Here is a 21,784-nt window from a genome sequence, read left to right as displayed (position 1 = left end):
GGAATATTACTGAGTGTTACTCTGAGGGTGTGGGAATATTAATGAGTGTTACACTGAGGAGTGTGTGGGAACATTACTGAGTGTTACACTGAGGAGTGTGGGGCACGTTACTGAGTGTTACACTGAGGAGTGTGGGGAATGTTACTGAGCGTTACACTGAGGGTGTGGGAATATGACTGAGTGTTACACTGAGTAGTGTGTGGGAATATTACTGAGTGTTACACTGAGGAGGGTGGGGAATATTACTGAGTGTTAATCTGAGGGTGTGTGAATATTAATGAGTGTTACATTTAGGAGTGTGTGGGAATATTACTGAGTGTTACACTGAGGAGTGTGGGGTATGTTACTGAGTGTTACACTGAGGGTGTGGGAATGTTACTGAGTGTTACACTGAGGGTGTGGGAAAGTTACTGAGCGTTACACTGAGGGTGTGGGGTATGTTACTGAGTGTTACACTGAGGAGTGTGGGGTATGTTACTGGGTGTTACACTGAGGAGTGTGTGGGAATATTGCTGAGTGTTACACTGCGGAGTGTGAGGAATATTACTGAGTGTTACAATGAGGGTGTGGGAATATTACTGAGTGTTACACTGAGGAGTGAGGGGAATATTACTGAGTGTTACACTGAGGAGTGTGGGAATATTACTGAGTGTTACACTGAGGAGTGAGGGGAATATTATTGAGTGTTACACTCAGGGTGTGGGAATATTACTGAGTGTTACACTGAGTGTGCAGGGAATGTTACTGATCGTTACACTGAGGAGTGTGTGGGAACATTACTGTGTGTTACACTGAGGAGTGTGGGGTATGTTACTGAATGTTACACTGAGGAGTGTGGGGAATGTTACTGAGCGTTACACTGAGGTTGTGGGAATATTGCTGAGTGTTACACTGAGTGTGTGGGAATGTTACTGAGAGTTACACTAAGGAGTGTGGGGAATATTACTGAGTGTTACACTGAGGGTGTGGGGTATGTTACTGAGTGTTACACTGAGGAGTGTGGGGAATGTTACTGAGTGTTACAGTGAGGAGTGTGGGGTATGTTACTGAATGTTACACTGAGGAGTGTGGGGTATGTTACTGAATGTTACACTGAGGAGTGTGGGGTAAGTTACTGAATGTTACACTGAGGAGTGAGGGGTATGTTACTGAGTGTTACACTGAGGAGTGAGGGGAATGTTACTGAGTGTTCCACTGAGGAGTGTGGGGAATATTACTGAGTGTTACACTGAGGAGTGTGGGGTATGTTACTGAGTGTTACACAGAGGAGTGAGGGGTATGTTATTGAGACTGAGTGTTACACTGAGGAGTGAGGGGAATGTTACCGAGTGTTACACTGAGGAGTGTGGGGAATATTACTGAGTGTTACACTGAGGAGTGAGGGGAATGTTACTGAGTGTTACACTGAGGAGCGAGGGGAATGTTACTGAGTGTTACACTGAGGGTGTGGGAATATTACTGAGTGTTACACTGAGTAGTGTGTGGGAATATTACTGGGTGTTACACTGAGAAGGGTGGGGAATATTACTGAGTGTTAATCTGAGGGTGTGTGAATATTAATGAGTGTTACACTGAGGAGTGTGTGGGAATATTACTGAGTGTTACACTGAGGAGTGTGGGGTATGTTACTGACTGTTACACTGAGGGTGTGGGGTATGTTACTGAGTGTTACACTGAGGAGTGTGGGAATGTTACTGAGTGTTACACTGAGGAGTGTGGGGTATGTTACTGAGTCTTAAACTGAGTGTGTGGGAATATTGCTGAGTGTTACACTGAGTGTGTGGGAATGTTCCTGAGTGTTACACTGCGGAGTGTGAGGAATATTACTGAGTGTTACATTGAGGTTGTGGGAATATTACTGAGTGTTACACTGAGGAGTGAGGGGAATATTACTGGGTGTTGCACTGAGGAGTGTGGGAATATTACTGTGTTACACTGAGGGTGTGTGAATATTAATGAGTGTTACACTGAGGAGTGTGGGGAATGTTATTGAGTGTTACACTGAGGATTGTGGGGAATGTTATTGAGTGTTACACTGAGGAGTGTGGGGAATGTTATTGAGTGTTACACTGAGGAGTGTGGGGTATGTTACTGAGTGTTACACCGGGGACTGAGGGGAATGTTACTGAGTGTTACACTGAGGAGTGTGGGGTATGTTACTGAGTGTAACACTGAGGAGTGTGGGGTATGTTACTGAGTGTTACACTGAGGAGTGTGGGGTATGTTACTGAATGTTACACTGAGGAGTGTGGGGTATGTTACTGAGTGTTACACCGGGGAGTGAGGGGAATGTTACTGAGCGTTACACTGAGGAGTGTGGGGAATGTTACTGAGCGTTACACTGAGGGTGTGGGAATATTACTGAGTGTTACACTGAGGAGTGTGTGGGAATATTACTGAGTGTTACACTGAGGAGGGTGGGGAATATTACTGAGTGTTACTCTGAGGGTGTGGGAATATTAATGAGTGTACACTGAGGAGTGTGTGGGAATATTACTAAGTGTTACACTGAGGAGTGTGGGGAATATTACTGAGTGTTACTCTGAGGGTGTGGGAATATTAATGAGTGTTACACTGAGGAGTGTGGGGAATATGACTGAGTGTTACACAGAGGAGTGAGGGGAATGTTACTGAGCGTTACACTGAGGAGTGAGGGGAATGTTACTGTGTGTTACACTGAGGAGTGTGGGGAATATTACTGAGTGTGACACTGATGGTGTGGGTATATTACTGAGTGCAACACTGAGGAATGTGCGGAATATTACTGAGTGTTACACTGAGGAATGTGGGGAATATTACTGAGTGTTACTCTGAGGGTGTGGGAATATTAATGATTGTTACACTGAGGGTCTGCAAATATTACTGAGTGTTACACTGAGTGCGTGGGGTATGTTACTGAGTGTTACACTGAGGAGTGTGGCGTATGTTACTGAGTGTTACACTGAGGAGTGTGGGAATATTACTGAGTGTTACACTGAGGAGTGTGGGGTATGTTACTGACTGTTACACTGAGGGTGTGGGAAATGTTACTGAGTGTTACACTGAGGAGTGTGGGAATGTTACAGAGTGTTACACTGAGGAGTGTGGGGAATATTACTGAGTGTTACACTGCGGAGTGTGAGGAATATTACTGAGTGTTACATTGAGGGTGTGGGAATATTACTGAGTGTTACACTGAGGAGTGAGGGGAATATTACTGAGTGTTACACTGAGGAGTGTGGGAATATTACTGAGTGTTACACTGAGGGTGTGTGAATATTAATGAGTGTTACACTGAGGAGTGTGTGGGAATATTACTGAGTGTTACACTGAGAAGTGTGGGGAATATTACTGAGTGTTACAGTGAGGAGTGTGGGGTATGTTACTGACTGTTACACTGAGGGTGTGGGAAATGTTACTGAGTGTTACACTGAGGAGTGTGGGAATGTTACAGAGTGTTACACTGAGGAGTGTGGGGAATATTACTGAGTGTTACACTGCGGAGTGTGAGGAATATTACTGAGTGTTACATTGAGGGTGTGGGAATATTACTGAGTGTTACACTGAGTGCGTGGGGTATGTTACTGAGTGTTACACTGAGGAGTGTGGCGTATGTTACTGAGTGTTACACTGAGGAGTGTGGGAACATTACTGAGTGTTACACTGAGGAGTGTGGGGTATGTTACTGACTGTTACACTGAGGGTGTGGGGTATGTTACTGAGTGTTACACTGAGGAGTGTGGGAATGTTACTGAGTGTTACACTGAGGAGTGTGGGGTATGTTACTGAGTCTTAAACTGAGTGTGTGGGAATATTGCTGAGTGTTACACTGAGTGTGTGGGAATGTTACTGAGTGTTACACTGCGGAGTGTGAGGAATATTACTGAGTGTTACATTGAGGTTGTGGGAATATTACTGAGTGTTACACTGAGGAGTGAGGGGAATATTACTGGGTGTTGCACTGAGGAGTGTGGGAATATTACTGTGTTACACTGAGGGTGTGTGAATATTAATGAGTGTTACACTGAGGAGTGTGGGGTATGTTACTGACTGTTACACTGAGGGTGTGGGAAATGTTACTGAGTGTTACACTGAGGAGTGTGGGAATGTTACAGAGTGTTACACTGAGGAGTGTGGGGAATATTACTGAGTGTTACACTGCGGAGTGTGAGGAATATTACTGAGTGTTACATTGAGGGTGTGGGAATATTACTGAGTGTTACACTGAGGAGTGAGGGGAATATTACTGAGTGTTACACTGAGGAGTGTGGGAATATTACTGAGTGTTACACTGAGGGTGTGTGAATATTAATGAGTGTTACACTGAGGAGTGTGTGGGAATATTACTGAGTGTTACACTGAGAAGTGTGGGGAATATTACTGAGTGTTACAGTGAGGAGTGTCGGGTATGTTACTGAGAGTTACACTGAGGATTGTGGGGAATATTACTGAGTGTTACACTGAGGAGTGTGGGGAATGTTATTGAGTGTTACACTGAGGAGTGTGGGGAATGTTATTGAGTGTTACACTGAGGAGTGTGGGGTATGTTACTGAGTGTTACACTGAGTGTGTGGGAATATTACTGAGTGTTACACTGAGTGTGTGGGGTATGTTACTGAGTGTTACACTGTGGAGTGTGGGGAATATTACTGAGTGTTACAATGAGGAGTGTGGGGAATATTACTGAGTGTTACACTGCGGAGTGTGAGGAATATTACTGAGTGTTACAATGAGGGTGTGGGAATATTACTGAGTGTTACACTGAGGAGTGAGGGGAATATTACTGAGTGTTACACTGAGGAGTGTGGGAATATTACTGAGTGTTACACTGAGGAGTGAGGGGAATATTATTGAGTGTTACACTCAGGGTGTGGGAATATTACTGAGTGTTACACTGAGTGTGCAGGGAATGTTACTGATCGTTACACTGAGGAGTGTGTGGGAACATTACTGTGTGTTACACTGAGGAGTGTGGGGTATGTTACTGAATGTTACACTGAGGAGTGTGGGGAATGTTACTGAGCGTTACACTGAGGTTGTGGGAATATTGCTGAGTGTTACACTGAGTGTGTGGGAATGTTACTGAGAGTTACACTAAGGAGTTTGGGGAATATTACTGAGTGTTACACTGAGGGTGTGGGGTATGTTACTGAGTTTTACACTGAGGAGTGTGGGGAATGTTACTGAGTGTTACAGTGAGGAGTGTGGGGTATGTTACTGAATGTTACACTGAGGAGTGTGGGGTATGTTACTGAATGTTACACTGAGGAGTGTGGGGTAAGTTACTGAATGTTACACTGAGGAGTGAGGGGTATGTTACTGAGTGTTACACTGAGGAGTGAGGGGAATGTTACTGAGTGTTCCACTGAGGAGTGTGGGGAATATTACTGAGTGTTACACTGAGGAGTGTGGGGTATGTTACTGAGTGTTACACAGAGGAGTGAGGGGTATGTTATTGAGACTGAGTGTTACACTGAGGAGTGAGGGGAATGTTACCGAGTGTTACACTGAGGAGTGTGGGGAATATTACTGAGTGTTACACTGAGGAGTGAGGGGAATGTTACTGAGTGTTACACTGAGGAGCGAGGGGAATGTTACTGAGTGTTACACTGAGGGTGTGGGAATATTACTGAGTGTTACACTGAGTAGTGTGTGGGAATATTACTGGGTGTTACACTGAGAAGGGTGGGGAATATTACTGAGTGTTAATCTGAGGGTGTGTGAATATTAATGAGTGTTACACTGAGGAGTGTGTGGGAATATTACTGAGTGTTACACTGAGGAGTGTGGGGTATGTTACTGACTGTTACACTGAGGGTGTGGGGTATGTTACTGAGTGTTACACTGAGGAGTGTGGGAATGTTACTGAGTGTTACACTGAGGAGTGTGGGGTATGTTACTGAGTCTTAAACTGAGTGTGTGGGAATATTGCTGAGTGTTACACTGAGTGTGTGGGAATGTTACTGAGTGTTACACTGCGGAGTGTGAGGAATATTACTGAGTGTTACATTGAGGTTGTGGGAATATTACTGAGTGTTACACTGAGGAGTGAGGGGAATATTACTGGGTGTTGCACTGAGGAGTGTGGGAATATTACTGTGTTACACTGAGGGTGTGTGAATATTAATGAGTGTTACACTGAGGAGTGTGGGGAATGTTATTGAGTGTTACACTGAGGATTGTGGGGAATGTTATTGAGTGTTACACTGAGGAGTGTGGGGAATGTTACTGAATGTTACACTGAGGAGTGTGGGGTAAGTTACTGAATGTTACACTGAGGAGTGAGGGGTATGTTACTGAGTGTTACACTGAGGAGTGAGGGGAATGTTACTGAGTGTTCCACTGAGGAGTGTGGGGAATATTACTGAGTGTTACACTGAGGAGTGTGGGGTATGTTACTGAATGTTACACTGAGGAGTGTGGGGTATGTTACTGAGTGTTACACCGGGGAGTGAGGGGAATGTTACTGAGCGTTACACTGAGGAGTGTGGGGAATGTTACTGAGCGTTACACTGAGGGTGTGGGAATATTACTGAGTGTTACACTGAGGAGTGTGTGGGAATATTACTGAGTGTTACACTGAGGAGGGTGGGGAATATTACTGAGTGTTACTCTGAGGGTGTGGGAATATTAATGAGTGTACACTGAGGAGTGTGTGGGAATATTACTAAGTGTTACACTGAGGAGTGTGGGGAATATTACTGAGTGTTACTCTGAGGGTGTGGGAATATTAATGAGTGTTACACTGAGGAGTGTGGGGAATATGACTGAGTGTTACACAGAGGAGTGAGGGGAATGTTACTGAGCGTTACACTGAGGAGTGAGGGGAATGTTACTGTGTGTTACACTGAGGAGTGTGGGGAATATTACTGAGTGTGACACTGATGGTGTGGGTATATTACTGAGTGTAACACTGAGGAATGTGCGGAATATTACTGAGTGTTACACTGAGGAATGTGGGGAATATTACTGAGTGTTACTCTGAGGGTGTGGGAATATTAATGATTGTTACACTGAGGGTCTGCAAATATTACTGAGTGTTACACTGAGTGCGTGGGGTATGTTACTGAGTGTTACACTGAGGAGTGTGGCGTATGTTACTGAGTGTTACACTGAGGAGTGTGGGAATATTACTGAGTGTTACACTGAGGAGTGTGGGGTATGTTACTGACTGTTACACTGAGGGTGTGGGAAATGTTACTGAGTGTTACACTGAGGAGTGTGGGAATGTTACAGAGTGTTACACTGAGGAGTGTGGGGAATATTACTGAGTGTTACACTGCGGAGTGTGAGGAATATTACTGAGTGTTACATTGAGGGTGTGGGAATATTACTGAGTGTTACACTGAGGAGTGAGGGGAATATTACTGAGTGTTACACTGAGGAGTGTGGGAATATTACTGAGTGTTACACTGAGGGTGTGTGAATATTAATGAGTGTTACACTGAGGAGTGTGTGGGAATATTACTGAGTGTTACACTGAGAAGTGTGGGGAATATTACTGAGTGTTACAGTGAGGAGTGTGGGGTATGTTACTGACTGTTACACTGAGGGTGTGGGAAATGTTACTGAGTGTTACACTGAGGAGTGTGGGAATGTTACAGAGTGTTACACTGAGGAGTGTTGGGAATATTACTGAGTGTTACACTGCGGAGTGTGAGGAATATTACTGAGTGTTACATTGAGGGTGTGGGAATATTACTGAGCGTTACACTGAGTGCGTGGGGTATGTTACTGAGTGTTACACTGAGGAGTGTGGCGTATGTTACTGAGTGTTACACTGAGGAGTGTGGGAACATTACTGAGTGTTACACTGAGGAGTGTGGGGTATGTTACTGACTGTTACACTGAGGGTGTGGGGTATGTTACTGAGTGTTACACTGAGGAGTGTGGGAATGTTACTGAGTGTTACACTGAGGAGTGTGGGGTATGTTACTGAGTCTTAAACTGAGTGTGTGGGAATATTGCTGAGTGTTACACTGAGTGTGTGGGAATGTTACTGAGTGTTACACTGCGGAGTGTGAGGAATATTACTGAGTGTTACATTGAGGTTGTGGGAATATTACTGAGTGTTACACTGAGGAGTGAGGGGAATATTACTGGGTGTTGCACTGAGGAGTGTGGGAATATTACTGTGTTACACTGAGGGTGTGTGAATATTAATGAGTGTTACACTGAGGAGTGTGGGGTATGTTACTGACTGTTACACTGAGGGTGTGGGAAATGTTACTGAGTGTTACACTGAGGAGTGTGGGAATGTTACAGAGTGTTACACCGAGGAGTGTGGGGAATATTACTGAGTGTTACACTGCGGAGTGTGAGGAATATTACTGAGTGTTACATTGAGGGTGTGGGAATATTACTGAGTGTTACACTGAGGAGTGAGGGGAATATTACTGAGTGTTACACTGAGGAGTGTGGGAATATTACTGAGTGTTACACTGAGGGTGTGTGAATATTAATGAGTGTTACACTGAGGAGTGTGTGGGAATATTACTGAGTGTTACACTGAGAAGTGTGGGGAATATTACTGAGTGTTACAGTGAGGAGTGTCGGGTATGTTACTGAGAGTTACACTGAGGATTGTGGGGAATATTACTGAGTGTTACACTGAGGAGTGTGGGGAATGTTATTGAGTGTTACACTGAGGAGTGTGGGGAATGTTATTGAGTGTTACACTGAGGAGTGTGGGGTATGTTACTGAGTGTTACACTGAGTGTGTGGGAATATTACTGAGTGTTACACTGAGTGTGTGGGGTATGTTACTGAGTGTTACACTGTGGAGTGTGGGGAATATTACTGAGTGTTACAATGAGGAGTGTGGGGAATATTACTGAGTGTTACACTGAGGAGTGTGGGGAATATGACTGAGTGTTACACAGAGGAGTGAGACGAATATTACTGAGTGTTACACTGAGGAGTGTGGGGTATGTTACTGAGACTGAGTGTTACACTGAGGAGTGAAGGGAATGTTACCGAGTGTTACACTGAGGAGTGTGGGGTATGTTACTGAGTGTTACACTGAGAAGTGAGGGGTATGTTACTGAGTGTTACACTGAGGAGTGTGGGGTATGTTACTGAGCGTTACACTGAGGAGTGTGGGGAATATTACTGAGTGTTATCCTGAAGAGTGAGGGGAATGTTACTGAGCGTTACACTGAGGAGTGAGGGGAATGTTACTGTGTGTTATACTGAGGAGTGTGGGGAATATTACTGAGTGTTACACTGATGGTGTGGGTATATTACTGAGTGGAACATTGAGGAGTGTGCGGAATATTACTGAGTGTTACACTGAGGTGTGTGGGGAATATTACTGAGCGTTACACTGTTGGTGTGGGAATATTACTCAGTGTTACTCTGAGGGTGTGGGAATATTAATGATTGTTACACTGAGGGTCTGCAAATATTACTGAGTGTTACATTGAGTGTGTGGGGTATGTTACTGAGTGTTCCACTGAGGAGTGTGGCGTATGTTACTGAGTGTTACACTGAGGAGTGTGGGTAATGTTACTGAGTGTTACACTGAGGAGTGAGGGGTATGTTACTGAGTGTTACACTGAGGAGGGTGGGGAATGTTACTGAGCGTTACACTGAGTATGTGGGAATATTACTGAGTGTCACACTGAAGAGTGAGGGAATATTACTGAGTGTTACACTGAGACTGTGGGGAATGTTACTGAGTGTTACACTGAGGCTGTGGGAATATTACTGAGTGTTACACTGAGGAGTGTGGGGAATGTTACTGAGCGTTACACTGAGTGTGTGGGAATATTACTGAGTGTCACACTGAAGAGTGAGGGAATATTATTGAGTGTTACACTGAGATTGTGGGGAATGTTACTGAGTGTTACACTGAAGGTTGTAGCCACGTAAAATGGCTGCATCTCGATTAATGTGGCCAAAACCCAGTTTGAAATGGCTAACCCGAAAGGCTGCTGGGAAAAGCAGCTAACAAGACACAAGCAGGCAGCTGCAGACAGTATTGCATATTCGGCTCTGGGGAAGTTGGCCCAGATCGATACTCAGGGCTATCAACAGCCCATCCACCCAGATATTTGCAGTTACATTCAGGACTGTTAGCAGCCCATCTATCCAGACATCCACAGTTAAATCGGCTATCCCTGGGAACAATTGCAACATATTCGCAATTGAATACCGGGCCAGACCTGTCGGCGCCTGCAGTGGCCGAAAGAAAGACAGGTGAACGACCACCCCCCGATCGAGGAATCGCCTCACCATTGGACACATCGACCCCAGGGATTGGGGACAAATCCAATCACTTGGGACTCAGCGTCAAGGGCCACCCCGGGAGGCGGGAAGCCCCTGGGCCCTATAAAAATGAGGGGCCAAGTTCAGATCTCTCTCTCTCTCTCTCCTCTTTGCCTGCTCGAGACCTTCGCAAGACCAGCAACCGGCAACTGTAAGTTTGAATCCAGCGATTGCTATCCGGTAGAGACACCTAGCCACCGACCTGTAGCAGCCTTTTGAATCCCGCGGGCCAGATCTGATTGGACAAGCCATTCGTTTCCCTGACCTGGTGGGCTCTTCCTAAGTTAAGTATTGGCCAGTAGTGATAGGTTTATTATGTAGATAGTAGTATTAGTGTATTAATATTGCTTGTTGTATATAATAAATGACCGTTGTTTTAATCCTTACTATGCGGTGTGCTGTATTAGTAATCATAACTTGAACTTGAACCATGTGGCGGTATCATAAAGATACCTGGCGACTCGTGAGCAAAGGTGACGTAATCAGAGCAAATAGACTAAGGCTAAAAAGAGCAACATAATTGGCGACTCCACCAGGACCCGACTTAGAAGTGGAAAACCACTCCAGGAGAACCCCAACATTTTGAATTAGAATCCAATCGGAAACAAAAAAAAAACCCACATGTGTTCAAGCGGCTCTGGTTAATAATTCACAATTCGGAAGTGTGTGTATGCATGCGTAACTAACAGGGCTATAAGGCAAAACTGATAGATTTTTTGTTGCGTCAAAACTATCGGCAGTTGGTATTTCGGAAATTAGCGCAAGCCGTACCCGCATCTACCACACCACCTTAGCCCCCTGTTCCAAATTCGAACGTAACGAGCAGATAAGAGAGAGCCATGCAGGCAATGCAAGCGATGCAACGCCTCATGAACCCCGAAGATTTTGCTGTCGCACCAGTCAGCAGCGTTAGAGCGGGACAGTGTCCCGTTTGGGAAGTGGAAATCCGCAAAATTCTGCAGGGCAAAGGATGGCCCATGTGGAAGGATTTCTGCAATAACGACGACTCAGGTCCAGGAAGTATAGGACATACTTGGTGGGAGAACCTGAGTGAGATCCACAAATAGAGTTTAGCAAAAGCGCGCAAGCCGATGGCAATTGTGTCCTGTCTGGCACAATTGCGAGGCACAGAGGAGGTCGTCAGGACGCTCCGCAAGGAAATACAAGGCATACATCGGATGAGTAAAATCGATGTATGCGAAGTTGAGGAAGAGAACCTGGAGTTAAAAGAGAAATTAGCAGCAAAGGACGAAGAGGTGGCTGACGCCAAACGGGGTCACCAATCTTGTCTGGCGCACTTGAGTAGTTTCCAGTCACAATATGAAAAGGCTTATCAGGACCTGCAGCGTGCAGTCCTGGTAAGGAAAGAAACAGAAAACCAGGTAGAGACGCTCCAGACACAATGCAGTGATCTCAAGGCAGCCTTGAGAGCGCGCCACGCCACAACCACGGAACAAAGGCAGAGTACTTTGGACCATGCAAAGTGCCGAAAGCAGATTGCAGACTTGAAAGCACTGCTTTCTGTCCAAAAGGGATTTCAAGAAACCTTTGGGGAAAGTTTAGACCAGGAAGACGGCCCTGATTGGGAGAATTGCAAGAGACAGCGCAGAGATATGTTCAGGGAGCATGTGCGCAGGGAAAACCCCAAAGGAGGAAAGCACCCCCACCCCCCACACAACAGATAATACAGGCTCCCATGAACCCTGTAACCACCCACCGCACCGCCACAGCAGACGAGTGGGAGTCTTATATTCCACCCCCCTCACAGTGACCCAATTACGGGACGCGTGTGCCAAAATCACACCGTTCCTCCCCGCTTCAGACCCACACCATTTCTTTGCCACCGTCAAACACCAGGCAACAGCCTGGATGAGAAAGAGCAGGTAAAGCTCACGGTCCTCAGCTTAGACCCATCGGTCGCAGCAGCCCTTCCCGACCCACAGAATGTAGGAGGAGGCACCCTTGCAGAAATGCAGGCCGCCATCCTGGATGCGATCGGGTACAACCGGGGCGACCCCGTAGACGGTCTGAATAAATGCAGACAGAAAAAGTCTGAACACCCCACAGCGTTCGCAGGACGCTTGTGGATTCATTTTGAAGCAACATAGATCGCGCCCACTTGTCCGCAGACAATCTGGCCAAGTGGACCCACACCCTTACCTCCCATGCCACGGAAGCAGGACAGAATGCCTGTAGCAATTATGACCCCTCGGAGGAGGCTCATAATGAGAAGTGGGTGGTCAAAAGATTGTCCCGCGTTTGGGAACAAGCGGCTCACGGCAAATCAGCAACTAGAACCCCCGAGGAAAACCAAGCCGCCGCAGACGTGCAGGCAGTAAGAACCACTCTCCACAACCCCGCCTGGGTAAACGAGGGAAAGAACAGCCCCCCAGCCAAACCGCAAGAGGCTACAATTGCGGACAGTTGGGACATTTTGCTAAAGAATGCAATGGCCCTAAAAAGCCACAGAGAGCCCAACAGACAGGAACTCTCAATAAGAAAAAGGCAGAGCCCATACATAGCGTTAGCGCCCAGTCCGATCAGACAGAGGTGACAAGAACGGACCGACGGTGTACAGGCTCCCCCAGCTGGGTCTGCGATACCCTTTGGGATAGGTCAGGATGACCCGTAGTCGCAGCAAAGGTTAGGGGACAGCCGATCGAGCTTCTCTGGGACACCGGAGGGTCCCGCACAACCTTAAATTCCTCCACCCTTGGTAGGGACACGTGGCCCACCACATCCACTATCACCCTCAGCGGCTTCACAGGCCACTCACAACAGGGACATATCATGACCCCTGTACCCATCCATATCGGAAATTTACTACAAAGCACCCCGTAGTGTTAGTCGACCTGCCCCCAACAGCAGAGCACATTTTAGGGATCGATTTTATGAACTCTCACCACCTCTCTTTCGATCCAGTCAACCAGTGTGTCTGGAAGATGGCGAAATCCACTAGAGCCCCATGCAACACTCAATATAGGGGACGACAGAACAAAATCAGCGCCGTAGGCGAGTTTTGGTTTAACCCCAGCACACTTAGCACGGACAGACAGGTTAGGGCAGTCCTGCAAAAAAAAAACAGAGCAAGGCCTGTTTTGCTAAGGCAGTACATGCTACGGAGTACAACATAGGACAGCAAATAATGTTGTCCGTGTACAACCCCAGCACGTTCCTGTCCCCAAAATACTCGGATCCCTATTCAATTACGAACAAAATAAGCCCGTCGGTATATAAAATTAAATACCAAAATGGTAAGACTGCATGGTTTCACATAAACCAGCTCAAGGTTTATGGAGCACAGTCAAACCACGCCCACCACGTCATGCTTGACGCAGCCGACCAAACCCCGCCCACATCCAACGTGACCACACCCACCCCTTCCACGTCCAGCCCAGACACGGACTCGCCACAGACTCCACCCACGAACTTTACGCTCCGCCCCGGAACGCCCACAGACTGCAGCAGCACAGACAGCGACTGTGACTCTGACGACAGCCACAGCACGCCTCCCTACTATCCTGGTCCCACACCCAGCAACTCCGACCTGGACTCCAGTGACCCCTTTCTCATCACCTACTTAAATAAACCCCACCACCGACCACCGAACTACACGGACGACCCCGACTTTGTCCCCACCCAACTCGACACCACTCATTGGCACCGCGACAACTCCTGCAGACTCGTCCGCAACGACGAGGACGATCCCAACTCACACCACGCAGCCCTTTCCGCCCTAATTCACTCCAGAGTTTGGCACCCGGGAGAAGGTGACGACCTCGGGCCTGACTCCACCAACCCTTTTGCGACCCTGTTCGCAACCGAGAACTGAGGTGTCCACATGATGATTTAAAGGAGACACTTGGTGAAAAGTGTTGTCCTTCCTGATGGAACCTGCAGAATGTTTTCCATTGTTTGTATGTTTGATAAATGTTGTTCGTCCTACAAGAGAATGTTCTCACCGCCCCACACCCATTCACCTGACCTTTTTAGCTCTTTCCGATTGGACAAGCCAGGCGCTTGTTCAGCGGTACCAACTTGTCCACAGATACCTGGTCACCAGACCAGACGCCCGATCATAGCTACTCTTCTGATTTGATGGTAGAATCAGAACAGTAGCCCCACCATGATGACTACATTTTTGTCCATTCTTTGGTCGCTCAGGCAGTGGAGAAACGGTGTGAGACCCGCCCTGCCTGGGGACCCCCCCCGTTGGTCAAAAATGCTCGGGTAGCGAAGATACGGTATTGGGAGCCGTCCTACTCGGGGAATCCACCCAAATCTTACCCGTCGCGGCCCACACGCACCTCATTCGAACTTTTCTTTCAAAAACAGTTTTATTTTATTTAGGCAACCTTTGGGTTGCTGCCACATGCTATTTACATCCTGGAACATTTGGATGATAAACTTAGCACTGGTCCACCATTGGGAAGTGTGCCGTGTCCAAACATTTGTTTTGAAAAAAAATGGGGGGAGAGTCACATGCTGTGACCAATTATAAGGGTTTAATTGGCCCCCAAGAAGGACAGACACACTAACACACCAGATATTAAACCGAAGTATTTACACACACTACGCTTGTCTTACAGAACTCCAGAAGCTCCAAGTCCGGAGAAAACCAGCGAACACAGAAAAAGGAAAGAAAGAAGACAGCCATGAGGACTCCTTTCACCGTGCTCAACATGTTCGTTCTGGACATTTGGTTGCGCGGGAACGCGGACCCCATCACTCCAAACCCCCCTACTGTTAACACTTCACGGCCCAGTAGTACCGTGGGCCCAGTCACCGACCACGCTGCATTATCCTGGTGTGCCAAGTTCATAACTTGGTACTCCTTATCGTACATCATTGAGGCACTGTTGGCATTGGCTATACTCAGTTGTGCAGTACAGACCATGCGCCTCCGCAAGTGGAAAAGGAGAGCGTACCGCGCTCGAACCCCGGTCTATCGGATCCGATCCCCGATATTCGGCTATGACCAGACCCCAGGCCCCCGCGACATAGGAATGATAAAACATGCACTGGCGGTTTTTCCTGTAACTAAAAATAAAAATGTATGGAAATGTATGATCCTGAGCTTGACTGCCAAGCCAGGAAAGAATATATTAAAGGTTGTGACTGTTATTGTATGTTTAGAGAGATAAGATTGTATAATGCTTGAAGGATTGTTTAGGTACAATTAGAGGTTCCCAGTTTATTTTTTTTTAGACACATGCCCCTGCCTGACATAGCGCCCTCAAGAATTGTTTAGGTAAATTTTTGTGCATAGCTAGGGTCAGAGTAGTGGCCATGTAGGAGGTGCCCCCCCCCCCCGGTCAGGGAACGAAGAGGACAAGATTTATGTGATCCTTCACGCTTCGCGTTAGGATCACAAGGCGGGAATGTAGCCACGTAAAATGGCTGCGTCCCGATTAATCTGGCCAAAACCCAGTTTGAAATGGCTAACCCGAAAGGCTGCTGGGAAAAGCAGCTAACAAGACCCAAGCAGGCAGCTGCAGACAGTATTGCATATTCGGCTCTGGGGAAGTTGGCCCAGATCGATACTCAGGGCTATCAACAGCCCATCAACCCAGATATTTGCAGTTACATTCAGGACTGTTAGCAGCCCATCTATCCAGAATATCTGTAGTTAAATCGGCTATCCCCGGGAACAATTGCAACATATTAGCAATTGAATACCGGGCCAGACCTGTCAGCGCCTGCAGTGGCCGAAAGAAAGACAGGTGAACGACCACCCCCCGATCGAGGAATCGCCTCACCATTGGACACATCGAACCCAGGGATTGGGGACAAATCCAATCACTTGGAACTCAGGGTCAAGGGCCGCCCCGGGAGGCGGGAAGCCCCTGGGCCCTGTAAAAGTGAGGGGCCAAGTTCAGATCTCTCTCTCTCTCTCCTCTTCGCCTGCTCGAGATCTTCGCAAGACCAGCAACCGGCAACTGTAAGTTTGAATCCAGCGATCGCTATCCGGTAGAGACACCTAGCCACCGACCTGTAGCAGCCTTTTGAATCCCGCGGGCCATATCTGATTGGACAAGCCATTCATTTCCCTGACCTGGTGGGCTCTTCCTAAGTTAGGTATTGGCCAGTAGTAATAGGTTTATTATATAGATAGTAGTATTAGTGTATTAATATTGCTTGTTGTATATAATAAGTGACCGTTGTTTAATCCTGACTAAGCGGTGTGCTGTATTAGTAATCATAACTTGAACTTGAACCATGTGGCGGTATCATAAAGATACCTGGCGACGCGTGAGCAAAGGTGACGTAATCAGAGCAAATAGACTAAGGCTAAAAAGAGCAACAGGGTGTGGGAATATTACTGAGTGTTACACTGAGGAGTGTGGGAATATTACTGAATGTTACACTGAGGAGTGTGGGGAATATTACTGAGTGTTACACTGAGGGCGTGGGAGTATTACTGAGTGTTACACTGTGGAGTGTTGGAATATTACTGAGTGTTACACTGAGGAGTGTGGGGAATGTTACTGAGTGTTACACTGAGGATGTGGGAATATTACTGAGTGTTACACTGAGGAGTGTGGGAATATTACTGAGTGTTACACTGAGGAGTGTAGGGAATGTTACTGAGTGTTACACTGAGGGTGTGGGAATATTACTGAGTGTTACACTGAGGAGTGTGGGGAATATTACAGAGCGCTACACTGAGGAGTGAGGGGAATGTTACTGAGTGTTACACTGAGGAGTGAGGGGAATATTACTGAGCGTTACACTGAGGAGTGTGGGGAATGTTACTGAGCGTTGAACTGAGGAGTGTGGGGTATGTTACTGAGCGTTACACTGAGGAGTGTGAGGAATATTACTGAGCGCTACACTGAGTGTGTGGGAATATTACTGAGTGTTACACTGAGTGTGTTGGAATATTACTGAGTGTTACACTGAGGAGTGAAATGAAATGAAAATGAAAATGAAAATCGCTTATTGTCACAACTAGCCTTCAAATGAAGTTACTGTGAAAAGCCCCGAGTCGCCACATTCTGGCACCTGTTCGGGGAATATTACTGAGTGTTACATTGAGTGTGTGGGAATATTACTGAGTGTTACACTGAGGATGTGGGGAATGTTACTGAGTGTTACACTGAGTGTGTGGGAATATTACTGAGTGTTACACTGAGGAGTGTGGGGAATGTTACTGAGTGTTACACTGAGGAGTGAGGGGAATATTACTGAGCGTTACACTGAGGAGTGTGGGGAATGTTACTGAGCGTTACACTGAGGAGTGTGAGGAATATTACTGAGCGCTACACTGAGTGTGTGGGAATATTACTGAGTGTTACACTGAGGATGTGGGGAATGTTACTGAGTGTTACACTGAGTGTGTGGGAATATTACTGAGTGTTACACTGAGGAGTGTGGGGAATGTTACTGAGTGTTACACTGAGTGTGTGGGAATATTACTGAGTGTTACACTGAGGAGTGAAATGAAATGAAAATGAAAATGAAAATCGCTTATTGTCACAACTAGCCTTCAAATGAAGTTACTGTGAAAAGCCCCGAGTCGCCACATTCTGGCACCTGTTCGGGGAATATTACTGAGTGTTACATTGAGTGTGTGGGAATATTACTGACTGTTACACTGAGGATGTGGGGAATGTTACTGAGTGTTACACTGAGTGTGTGGGAATATTACTGAGTGTTACACTGAGTGTGTGGGAATATTACTGAGTTTTACACTGAGGAGTGTGGGGAATGTTACTGAGTGATACACTGAGGGTGTAGGAATATTACTGAGTGTTACACTGAGGGTGTGGGAATATGACTGAGTGTTACACTGAGTGTGTGGGAATATTACTGAGTGTTACACTAAGGGTGTGGGGAATATTACTGAGCGCTACAGTGAGGAGTGTGAGGAATATTACTGAGTGTTACACTGAGGAGTGTGGGGTATGTTACTGAGTGTTACACTGAGTGTGTGGGAATATTACTGAGTGTTACACTGAGGAGTCTGGGAATATTACTGAGTGTTACACTGAGGGTGTGGGAATATTACTGAGTGTTACACTGAGGAGTGAGGGGAATATTACTGAGTGTTACACTGAGGGTGTGGGAATATTACTGAGTGTTACACTGAGCGGTGTGAGGATTGTTACTGAGTGTTACACTGAGCGGTGTGGGGATTGTTACTGGGTGTTACACTCAGATATGTTCTTACCGTGATGCTGTGGATGAGTCAGACACTACAATGGTATTTTTCTTTTTTGCGCAGCGTCCTGTGCGTTTACAGAGATGACAAATCAATCAGACACTCACATCCCAGACCGTCACCCGAGCCTCGACGAATTGCCCAAACCCCCCCTCTCAAAACATTGCACTTGGCTGGAGAGGAACCTACTGCTCTTGCTGACCATTCTTGGTAAGACCGCATTGTGTCATGATTGTAATTCATGATCCTAACCCCGGGTACATCTAAATGCTTGTTTCCCCTAAACGGGCGATGTCACAGTTAGGTCATGTTTCCCTCAACAATCCTGTGAAAATCACAGGCGTTGATTCCGGGCTGATTAAATAGACAACGAGGGCAGCACGGTGGCGCAATGGGTTAGCCCTGCTGCCTCATGGCGCCGAGGTCCCAGGTTCGATCCCGGCTCTGGGTCACTGTCCGTGTGGAGTTTGTACATTCTCCCCGTGTCTGCGTGGGTTTCGCCCCCACGACCCAAAGATGTGCAGGGTAGGTGAATTGGCCACGCTAAATTGCCCCTTAATGGGAAAAAATTGGGTACTCTAAATTTATTTTTTAATAAAAATAGACAACGCTTTTCTTTTGAATTGTGATTACCCTGGAGCATACGACACAATAAGACAGGTCCTGCTCTCCTGTGTCGCTGGGTGTCAGGACACCTTTGAGGCCGAGGGTTTGCATCACCCTCTGAGAACAGATCCTCTGACCACAAGGTTCCTCCTGTCCGTGAAGTCTCAAAAAACCTGGGAGTAAAATATGTTTTCAATAAAATGGTTGATGTTTTTTGTGGAATGTTTTGAAGGCTCACTTTAGTGTGGTTTTGACGTGATTTGCGGCTATCTGGGAAGGAAAGATATTTCAACTAATCTGGACCTCACTCCTGGTAATCTGTTCTTCTATATATAAACCACCCAAATCCCTCCAATAGACTCCAGTCTGGAACACGAAAGCCACGACTAAATACTGTGGACGCTGGAAGTCTGAAACAAGAACAGAAAATTCCGGAAAAGCTCAGCAGGTCTGGCAGCATCCGTGGAGAGAGAAACAGAATTCATGATTCAAGTTCGTATGACTCTCCTTCGGATTCCAAGGGAAAGGAGAACGAACAATGTTGAACTCAAAACGGGTTTCACTCTGTTTCTCTCTCCAGAGATCCTGCCAGCCCCACTGAGGCTTCCCAACATTTTATTTCTATTCCAGTCTGGAGCTCACTCCTTGTTGTGCGAATAATTGTGTGTGCACGTGCTCGTATGTGTGCGTTCATATTTGGGCGTGCATGTATTCGTGTGCGTGTGTGCGTGTGTGCATGTGTGTGTGTGTGCATGTGTGCACTTGTGTGTGTGTTTGTTCATGTGTGTGTTTGCATGTATTTATGTGCATATCTGCATGTGTATGTGCATGTGTTCATGTGTGCACATGTGTGTTTGTGTCTACATGTGTTCATTTTGTGTGTATGCGTGGCCGTGTGTTTGTGCATGTGTTCACGTGCGTACATTCTTTTTGACTCCCTTTACAGCTGCACATTGTTGTGTTTCTACTTTACCTTCCGTCACACAACTAAAAGCTTCTGTTTGTAGGATTAAGCTCATGATTTCCTCAAATGTAGGACAGTTTGCAATGAAATGGCAAGATAAATATAACCGGGCTATGTTTGATTTCTTAATCGGGTTGGAGTTCCTGGAATGGATTGATCGTATTGCTGTGGCTGTCATGCAACATGAATCCAAGGCCCCAGTTGAGGCCGTACTCATGTGTGCGGAACTTGGCTATAAATTTCTGTTCGCCGATTCTGCGTTGTCGCGCGTCCTGAAGGCCGCCTTGGAAAACGCCGAGCAGAAACTTATAGCCAAGTTCCGCACACGAGTACGGCCTCAACCGGGACTTTGGATTCATGTCGCATTACATTCACCCCCCACCATCTGTCCTGGGCTTGCAAAATCCTATCAACTGTCCTGGTTTGAGACAATTCACACCTCTTTAACCTGGAATTATCCCTCTCTCTGGATCTGTAAAGACTTAATTAGCTGCAAATGCTCGCATTCTAAGTATCGTCTTGCATCTTTGACTTTGTCTATATATATCTTTCTGGAATCTACCTCTTCATTCACCTGAGGAAGGAGCAGCGCTCTGAAAGCTAGTGACATCGAAACAAACCTGTTGGACTTTAACCTGGTGTTGTGAGACTTCTTACTATATCCTATCTCCTTGAGAGAGTGGGACTGAGAGATACCAGTCATGTGAAACATGGCACAGTGAGATATGGTCCGAGTGTTTGTACCGCCATCCTACAGACATCTCCCTGTTTTAATGTTGAAGATTAGGCTTCAATTTTCGAGACTTGAGCTGCTCTTTACAAAGAAGATTACAGATGGAATTGAACCCAAGGCAGCATGACATGTTACCTCTTAAAACAGACAGCGCCACATTAATTCATGTGAATTCACTGACCTCTGTGAGGATCCTGTAATTGCTTCGTGATCGGAAGGGATTGGAATTTCATCAGGGCCGCAATGTTCCTGCGTAAATCCCGGGTAAATAAGAAATTAAAATTGGGAGCAAATCCCTCGGACGGCTGCTGTTGGCTTCTACCTTTTAATCAACCTCTGCTCTGCATTTGAAGAGAAGGAAAGATGGTCGGCCAAAGCTCACTGGGTGTCACATCTGTCTTCTGTCGCAAGCTCACTGGGTGTCACATCTGTCTTCTGTCGCAAGCTCACTGGGTGTCACATCTGTCTTCTGTCGCAAGCTCACTGGGTGTCACATCTGTCTTCTGTCGCAAGCTCACTGGGTGTCACATCTGTCTGCCGTCGCAAGCTCACTGGGTGTCACATCTGTCTTCTGTCGCAAGCTCACTGGGTGTCACATCTGTCTTCTGTCGCAAGCTCACTGGGTGTCACATCTGTCTTCTGTCGCAAGCTCACTGGGTGTCACATCTGTCTTCTGTCGCAAGCTCACTGGGTGTCACATCTGTCTGCCGTCGCAAGCTCACTGGGTGTCACATCTGTCTTCTGTCGCAAGCTCACTGGGTGTCACATCTGTCTTCTGTCGCAAGCTCACTGGGTGTCACATCTGTCTTCTGTCGCAAGCTCACTTAAGCACGCCTGCCATTCATTGAGCAGTTTTAAAAATCTAAGTACCAGATTGGATCTCCTGAGGATTCTGCCCTAACGCGAGGCAGCCTGGGTACTTTTTTTGTTGTAAGGTGGACGGTACCAGCGTTGCCACCTGGGAGTCGGAAGATCGTGGGCGGAATTATCCCACCCCTCCAGCTGGTTGGACATTCCAGTCTTGCCGAAGCCAATGGGCTTTTTTTCTCGAAGAAGAGCAGGAGTGATC

General features: G+C 46.6%; 1 protein-coding gene across 1 annotated transcript in view; it reads left to right on the top strand.

Annotated features, from left to right (window-relative positions):
- LOC140403978 (excitatory amino acid transporter 2-like) overlaps nucleotides 1-21,784 on the top strand; it is a 189,899-nt gene that overhangs the window by 111,290 nt on the left and 56,825 nt on the right. The window contains exon 2 of the mRNA XM_072492288.1: nucleotides 18,476-18,622. Coding sequence (XP_072348389.1) covers nucleotides 18,496-18,622 — 127 coding nt within the window. The 5' untranslated portion in view covers nucleotides 18,476-18,495. The remainder of the gene's footprint in view (nucleotides 1-18,475; nucleotides 18,623-21,784) is intronic.

Source organism: Scyliorhinus torazame, chromosome 29 (genome assembly GCF_047496885.1).
Source record: "Scyliorhinus torazame isolate Kashiwa2021f chromosome 29, sScyTor2.1, whole genome shotgun sequence".
NCBI classification, from domain to species: Eukaryota; Metazoa; Chordata; class Chondrichthyes; order Carcharhiniformes; family Scyliorhinidae; genus Scyliorhinus; species Scyliorhinus torazame.
Note: the sequence above shows the minus strand (reverse complement) of the source record. Positions and strands in the feature narration are given on the sequence as shown.